Below are 8241 nucleotides of genomic sequence, written 5' to 3'. Positions count from 1 at the left end.
GATTGTGCAGGAGTGTTCAGACTGAGTCTGACTTACGTTTCCCAAACTCTCCTTAATCATCTGGTGACATTGCATAATTACCAGCATGGTTACACCCATCTTCAACCTGACCAGATGTGTAATCAGCAATATATGAAAACACCTGTGTTGGTCTGTAGGGCCTTCAATACACTAGCATAAATTACTAGAAATACTGTCAATTAACATTTTGAAAAGATAACTTACATTTTTTTAACTCACTAGAAACATCAAATGAATGATTCAACAACCTCATTCAACAAACATTTTTATTGCAAAGATATATTTACAAAATGAAGAGATACATTTCTGAAGAAACTTGATTTACTGATCGGCAGTTCAGTGAAACCACTCCATTCAAGGCAAATACTATACATCTTGAGAAAGACGTGCACAGAACCCCAGCATTTCAATATCCCAAACACACAATTTGGGTGTCAAAGAGTTTAAGAAACCTCAGCCAAGGTTGCCCAAAAAGATGGCGCTCTTATCAAAGACCAAAGTTCATGTTGGAGCTCAAACTGTGGCATCTAAGCTCACAAAGTTCAATAGATGCTCACCTAGAACATGAGACCAGGTAATGATTAACAGTTAAATAGAAAGGCAGGACTTTAAAGAGTGATACAGGTTCAAGTTTATTTTCCTTTTCGCCCTCTACCACTCTTCACTCCTCCTTTTCCACCCTTTGACGGTCTTCCTTTGCCACCTTTTCCTTTGCGCCCTTTAGCGCTTTGTTCTTTCCGTTGCATTCCTCGCATATCTTTCTTCATGCGACTGTCCACCACTTTGAAGACTCCCTTGACGCCGGCAGGTCTTCTCACTTTCTTGCCGGCTCCCTTTTTGGCCACGACATAAGTTACATCTCTCTTCTCCTTCCCCAAGCCAGCTTTCTTGTAGATACTGACATAAGTGGGGGAAAAAACACAACAATTTACATTTTAGATTTCTAAAATTGTATAGTATGAAGTGATTCACTTCCGTTTCAAGGAGTCATAATTTTCTTTTAACCCTGCAAGTGTGAAGTCATACCTCTTCAGCTGAGACATTTTCTCCTTCTCAGAGATGTCCACTGTGTTGACGACTGCCTCTGCTTTTTTCTTGGCCGACTCCATCTTCTTCAGCATCTGGCAAAGTCACAGAGAAACCAAAAAAATGTATAAATGCTTTGACCACTGCATAATTTTATATATCAGTTAAACTAAAATGTTTTTTTGTGTCATAAAATAAATCTATCCGCTGTAATGATAAGTCCAGTTTTATAGTTTTTCCTGTCTTTAAACCTTTATCAACAGCTGCTCTGTTGTTTTTAAGTTTTCATTCGTCTTACCCTCCTCTTCTTCCTGGCCTTGGCCTCAGCAACTCGTTTAATGGGACGGGCATCAATCTCCTTCCACTTCTGTTTGTACTCCTCCACCATCTCCTTGGTAACTGGCACTGGCTTCTTCCGGTGTTTGCGTTCATCGTCCAGGAACCACTCAGGTACATCCCACACCTCCTCGGATGAAGCAAACCTGCAGGAGTATCCATATATACAATGATCTTATAATACAGCACATAAGGTGCAACTCATTGGTACTGTGTGAACCAATACCACTTTTCACTGCCGATACCTCCCAGTCACACTAAACCTAAATCCAGAATTTATCATTTTGAACAGGAAATAGTCTAATAGATAAAATTAGTGATATATTTTGGACTAAGCTGCTACAAGTGGTGCTCTGAAACAAATACACCTGCTAAGAATAAAATTTACCAGCCAAAATAATTAAACTACATTTTCAAATGTGTCCTGGAGGTTTCACAATCAGATAATGTGTGTAGGCTTAAGGCTACTCTCTATATGTACCATATAGATGTGAGAGTGGTTTCAATCCTCTCATCCAAATCTTGATAAGAAAGTCAATTGGCATATTTCCCCAAATGTCAGAATTATTCTTTAAAGTAAGCCTGTTGCAACAATAACACACACACACACCTGTGAAAGGAGCCGTCCACCAGGTCTCTGGCTCTCTTTTTGGACGTAGCAATTTGACAGCCCAGGGCCAGACCTTCTGCATCCAGGATCCTGGCTTTCTTGCCTGAGGAGCACAGAACACACAGACATGCGTAACGTTACCACACAACACGTCTGGTTTCTCTTGTGTTATAAGTTCAACAGTTTACAACAGTTACATTTTTGGAGTGGAGTTGAGAAAAGGGAGTGGTTAATAAAGTAGACAAATTCTTCAAGAGAAAACAAAGGAAGCATCTCAATTGTTCTGAGAGAGAATGAACACTGTAGTGTGAGATGCCCTGAATACAATCATCAGGCAAACACCTGACATAAATATGTTTTATACTCACTGATGCTTTCAACAGGAACAACTTGGAAGTCGTCGTCCTCGACCTCTCCTGCCATACCATTAGCACCTCTGCCATGCTTCATCCTGCTAATCTCCCTGGAAAAAGCAACAAAAATGTGCTTGATTTATTCTGTAATGGCTTTCATCATTGGTTTGATTACCTCAATTATTTGGATAACAAAAAGGCATTTACAGCAGAACTACTTGGAAATGTTGCCACAGTTTTCCAGCGATGGTCCTATTACTCATTAATTCTATATCAATTTCCCTTTAGATATTATTTTAAAACATACATAACTGGGTAAAACCAAAGCATTTATCGAGCTGGGTCCATTACATCATATCTTGTACAAAACACATAAAAAATAAACTGGATTAAATGAGATTTTTACTTTTCATCATCGGTGCTGTCATCTGAGTCACTGTCACTCTCTTCTTTGGCTTTCTGTGAAGGTCCTGCCGCCTCCTCCTCCACTGGCTGAGCAGCCTCTTCCTCCTCTTCTTCCTCCTCCTCCTGCTCCTCAGCTTTCCTCTTTTTGCCTTATTGTACAAAAAAAGATAAAGTGTGGTTATGTTTAGTTTCACATTTAGGGTAATTACTTCCCTTTTAAAATTATACTATCATCTATTGTCAGTTGTTTGTGTGTGTTTTATTTTAAGGATTCCATTTTAGTAAAAAGACTATATGAATAACAATGAATATGTGAAACAGAGAAGATGTTTACTTGATTGTTTGTCCTGGAGCCACTGGGTCTGTCTGAGCTCACTCTCTGCGTCTCCTTCCAGGTCGATCTCAGAAAAGATGCCCTACGGGGTCAAATGTCATGCAGCCATGAGTAAAATCAATAAAGGAAATGAAGGATGCAGCATGCGACCAATCATATTGTAATAAAACACCAAACTGAACAAGAACATAGCTAGTTTTTTAGCTATATTTGTGATGTGTTGCATTGTGGGAGCACACATGGACAAACCTTGCTGAACCACAGATTGGTCTCTCGCTCTCTCTTCTCATCCTTTCCTTCTAGTTCCACCAGCAAGCCACTCCCCTCTCCTTCATTGTCCTCCTCCTCCTCAGTGAATGTTACTCTGGAAAACACACATAAGCAGTTCATCAAAAGTGATATAAGAGAACGATTAATTACTGAGGGTTGCAGTATTCCTCATACAGTAGTAAGTTAGCGAGTGGCAGAACACGCAGTACATGAGATGTCACACCGATGCAGCTCCTTGGTTTTTTTTTTTTCAACGCAGGGTCGGTTTTGGTCTCAATGGCCACTTACTTTTTCTTAGGCGCTTTCTTCTCCAGCTCCTTCTGGTTCAACTCCACCTCCTCCATGTCTTCTTCATCTAAATCAGAAGCCAGGGACATTTTATCCGCCTCATCGTCCTCGTCATCGGACAGGTGAAGGTCATCATCTTCTCCTATCAGGGTGTCTGCTAACTGCATGTCCCCTTTGGATATATTAGCCAGCGTCTGATGGGGAGAGGTGCGATAGAGGAGGAGGTGAATACAAAAGAAATATGAAATTGGCATCAGAAAAACTTAAGCAACTTCTCTATGTGAATCATGATAAAGATGAAGTACTAGATCTCATTCACATAAAGTATGTGCTGAGGGTTTTTTTTTTTACCTCAGATGTCTGTATTCACACCTCTATTTGTAATAATTTGAGGATTATTTCATGTGAGCAGTGAGTTAATGCATCCTTGTGTATGTGTCTGTGCACATCCATCACCTCTTTCTTCTTGATGGTAGTGAGGGAGAACAGGGTTACATCGTTACTGTCAGCAATGGAGACGCCTGGCAGATCCATCTTAAGCTCCACCCTCTCCCTTTGCTTCCTCCGCTCCTTCAACAGCTTCCTTTTCTTCCTGAAGCAGCATGACAGTAATACAAAAGCTGTAGTCTCAAAGAATGACTTGTTGGTAAGAAGCCAAACAAAAGGCAAAGTGCTGCTGTTTCAATACCTGCAGAAATATAACTGGAACTGCATGAAAACACCCACGTTTTTTCAAATATTACTGAAAAAAATAATCATTGTTTGTTGACACTTAATGCTGTTTATCTAAATCTGCAATGATACTAAATATGACTCTCCAGAGTTTTTTTCAAAGAAATTCAAGCTGACGCAGGAAAAAGAAGGAAAACGTAGTAGGTCTTAAAAAGGCTTGATCATTCAAACACATAACAATAAGTCAAATAAAATCTGGAGTAAAGGGAAAAATAGGGTCCTGTTTTATACCGTTTGAGCTCAGACACCTCCTCAGCTTTCAACTCTGCCAGCTTCTTCTCCATTTCTGCCTCTTCATCTTCCTCTTCATCTTCCCCTTTCTTCTTGTCTGGTTCTCCCTCTGAGTGACTCTCTTCTTCACCAGAACTTAAACTAAAAACAAAGCAGAGGGGATTTCTTTAAAAAAAATTGCTGTTATTTGACATTCTGATGGAGAAGTAAGATTACTGTGGCGGCTTTTAGTAAATGTGCTGAAGAGTTTACTTGATATCCTGGTCACGCTCCTTGGAGTCCTTCAGTTTCTTGGACAGGTACTTCCTCAGCTTGGACCTCCAGTTCAGCAGCAGGCTGGGATATGAAAGAAAAACACACATATAAGCATGAGTCACTAAATCATAACCACCTTAATTTTTTCTTATTTTTAGGACAAAAACAAAGAACTAAGAGGAAAATCAGCCTTTACAAAGTATTACACATTGCACCAGTGCCTTCCACTAGTACCTTATTGTAATTTGCAAGAAAATGTTGTTGTTTACAACAATTCACAAACTTCAGAATCGAGGAACCTAAAACACTTACCGGAGTTCTTTGCGGCCCAAAACTTTGATGTCACGAAGACACTCCTTTATCTCAATGCTGGTGGTGCTGTGAGACTCCAGTTCAGGATTGTCAAAGGTAATCTAAAAATGAATAACAGAGTGGCAGCATACCAGGTTGAGAATGGAACATGGACATTTAAGATCATCTTCACTTCAATTTGTAAGCTCACATTGCACAGACTGTAAAATGATGTTTCACCTTACTAAACATAATTCTGTTAAAATTTAGAGCAAGCTGTAATGTTATATTTTGTAAATATACAGAAATTAACACCCACCAAGCACCAAATGTTAGCAGACTTTCCATTTGGCATGTAAATGTTTGCACCACAACAGTCGTGTTGAGGCGGGGGTTTTTTCATGGGATTTGTTAACATTAGAAAATACAGAATATCAGCAAAATGTTAGTCACAGAAATCTCACCTCACTGGCTTTGCCCAGGAAGTCAATAGCATTTTCTGCTTTGAGAAAAGACGTCACTGTGAAACTGTGGTAGAGTGTCAGATCACCGTCTGCGTATCCCTCCGCCTGGAACAGAAAGTGGTTAGTAATGGGTGTAATTTTGGAGATATGGACTGTTTACTTCAAACTATAATATTCATGAGCACTATGAGAACTATGTCACCATATCAACACCACAGTAAATGGTGCATAAATAGCTATTTAAATAATTACATAAAATCATTTATGCAACTTTAGTACTGCATGTAAAGTTAAAACACACAAGAGATTTTGGTAAATATATAATATAACCTCCCATTCTACTTTTACTGCATTGAACCATGCGTACCTTTGGCTTCTTGTCAGGAATCAGCTCCTTCACAGTTTTGGCCTGAACCTCCACCTCTTTGAACGCATGTTTGGGGTCAAAGAATTTCGCATCAATTTTATCCGGGGCAACAAAACCTGGTAAAGACAAAAGAAGAAAATGTGGTTTAGATGTGATCTCCTTTATGAAAATACATCCTAAAAGGGCAGGATGTAAAGTTAATCTTCTTATCAAAGACTGTAGTCTGCTGGTGCAACTGACCCTGACAGACAACAAAGATCTCAGCAGACTCGTTCCTAGACGCCTGTGGTTTGGTCGCCTGCACCTTCTTGAAGAACTGCTGGAAGATCCAGAGCAGCGGCTGGTAGTCTTTGGAGCGGAAAACCTTGGTGACGAAAGTGCCACCTTTGTTCAGAAAGTCACAGGCCAACTTCAATGCCATGAGGGTCAGATGAGCTAAGGGTAAAAAGAGAGAGGCAGAGGCGCAGAATTTTAGGTATTTGCTGATCAGGACACAAACAAAAAAAGTAATAGAACTAATGTCACTTCTGTTTAAACGTAGATGCAAATGTTTGAATGTGATATCATTTAATCTTTTTTAATGTCATGACGTTCAGATTTACAATTTACAGTTTTCTTTGATGCAGAAATACATAATCTTTTCATCTGGATAGTCACAAGGCTTACTGTTGTCCTGAGAAACATTTGAATTCCTGTGAGTCTTTTATTCTGTATTGGCAGATATCTTGTCTATCTGTAAACCCCAACTTTTCGAGATGTGTGTCCACCGCTGTGACATCCGTCTACAGGAAAAGTTAAACTAGTCTTATGTTGTTTCACTTTAGTTAAGCACCTACCTTGTGAGAAGGCATCATGCTGCCAGTTGGCTCCCACGTTCGGGGCTCCATCATTCAACACCACGTCGACCTTCCATGTCTGCAGCTCCTTTCGAAGAGCCTGCACATGGAACAAAAAATATTTCATTTAATTAAGCCATGTTTAAAACGGTCCTGTAGTTTGTGATTTTTACGACAGTCCTTGGTAAACAGTGCAGCTTTTCGATGCCATAACAAACCCCTCTGTGTCTCCACTGTCATACTTTTTGCAGGGTTATTGAACTGGTGTAAATCAGTGTAAGCAGCGGTGCAGCCAGGACTCACCTGTTTGCATTTCTCACTGGTGATGTCTTCTTGTAGCGTCACCACATTGGGGATGGCCCTGATGGGCACCAGGTCAACACCTGACAAGAGGACACATTTTTTTTTTTTAAAGTTCCCTCACACACAGCATCTCAAAAGTAATCAAAATAAGACCGCAATTGAAAATACAACTGAATTTGGAAGTCTACTCAGAGCATTATCAGCTAATCATAATGATGACAATACACTCACCAATAATTAGACTTGAAACAGGCATAAACTTGGACGCCACCTGCAACCTGCAAGGAGATTTAGAGTCATCAGTCTTCAATGTGCTGCCCATATTCTACAACAGAGTACATGTCTCTCATCTATCTCACATGGTGGAGCCTATAAATACAAAGCATCATTTTTGACCAAAATATTTTTGTATGACACTCTTTCACTCGCTTTTTTTGTTGCAAACCTTAAGGTAAAAATGAATTTTTAGTCCTTAGTTCTGCCACAAATTCCACTTTTACAAAACTTTAACATTTTCAGTTATTGTTAACATTGTTACATTCTGTATCGTGCAGTGTTGAATACTAATCTACTAAGCACATAAATAAGTAAAGTGTGCTATAGAGGCTCGGTTAGAATAAGAAACAGTCATCATGTGTTGACAGGCTTCTCACCATCCTCCAGGAGCTGCACACAGGTCCACCAAAGCCCTGGCTTTCTGCAAAAACTGAAATTTACGGTTGAGCTGGATGAGTTTGAAGGAGGACCGAGACCGATAACCTGAAAAAAAGTTAAAACAAGACAGACATTTACAGAATCTTCACAGCCGAGTTAGCTGGAAAAGCTAATGCTAATGTTAAATCCAATGCTGTCTGCGGCTGTAAATTACCTGTTTCTTTGGCTAAGTGGTAGAATTTGTCTTTTCTGGTCTTTCCAACTTTGAGTTTCTTCCCCATATTTGTGACTTGTTTGAGGCTTCACGCTGGACTGTAACACAACGCAGAACAATCACACTTTGACGGAGCTGTAATCACGGAAAACTGTCCATGAAAACAACACGTGTGGCTCTGCCGACGCAGATAATCTACGTCACACAGCGTGTCTGTTCTTCTTCTGTTGATTTGTCTCCAGTGTTTGGGG

At 39.9% G+C, this 8241-nt stretch overlaps 1 protein-coding gene across 1 annotated transcript; it reads right to left on the bottom strand.

Moving 5' to 3' along the window:
* Positions 1-273: 273 nt before the first annotated feature.
* Positions 274-8164, bottom strand: ftsj3 (FtsJ RNA 2'-O-methyltransferase 3). Its single transcript, XM_062423452.1, has 21 exons — positions 7991-8164; positions 7776-7881; positions 7354-7400; positions 7123-7202; positions 6820-6919; positions 6224-6418; positions 5984-6099; positions 5617-5721; positions 5174-5274; positions 4859-4942; positions 4607-4747; positions 4100-4235; positions 3644-3837; positions 3335-3449; positions 3086-3167; positions 2753-2900; positions 2362-2456; positions 1994-2096; positions 1346-1529; positions 1048-1142; positions 274-918 (listed from the first exon to the last, which is right to left on the bottom strand). The coding sequence occupies exons 1-21, from the start codon at positions 8055-8057 to the stop codon at positions 654-656; spliced, it is 2559 nt and encodes an 852-aa protein (XP_062279436.1). The 5' UTR covers positions 8058-8164; the 3' UTR covers positions 274-653.
* Positions 8165-8241: the final 77 nt, after the last annotated feature.

The sequence above is a fragment of the Scomber scombrus genome, chromosome 8 (genome assembly GCF_963691925.1).
Source record: "Scomber scombrus chromosome 8, fScoSco1.1, whole genome shotgun sequence".
NCBI lineage: Eukaryota > Metazoa > Chordata > Actinopteri > Scombriformes > Scombridae > Scomber > Scomber scombrus.
Note: the sequence above shows the minus strand (reverse complement) of the source record. Positions and strands in the feature narration are given on the sequence as shown.

What these genes read in the sequence shown, in the direction of transcription:
- ftsj3 (XM_062423452.1), bottom strand. Translation starts at nt 8,057, where the DNA reads ATGGGGAAGAAACTCAAAGTTGGAAAGACCAGAAAAGACAAATTCTAC. An exon ending in TTGGGCCGCAAAGAACTCCG is followed by an intron (nt 4,943 to 5,173) that starts GTAAGTGTTTTA and finishes TTCATATCCCAG; the next exon opens with CCTGCTGCTGAACTGGAGGT. An exon ending in TGTTCCTGTTGAAAGCATCA is followed by an intron (nt 2,097 to 2,361) that starts GTGAGTATAAAA and finishes TGTGCTCCTCAG; the next exon opens with GCAAGAAAGCCAGGATCCTG.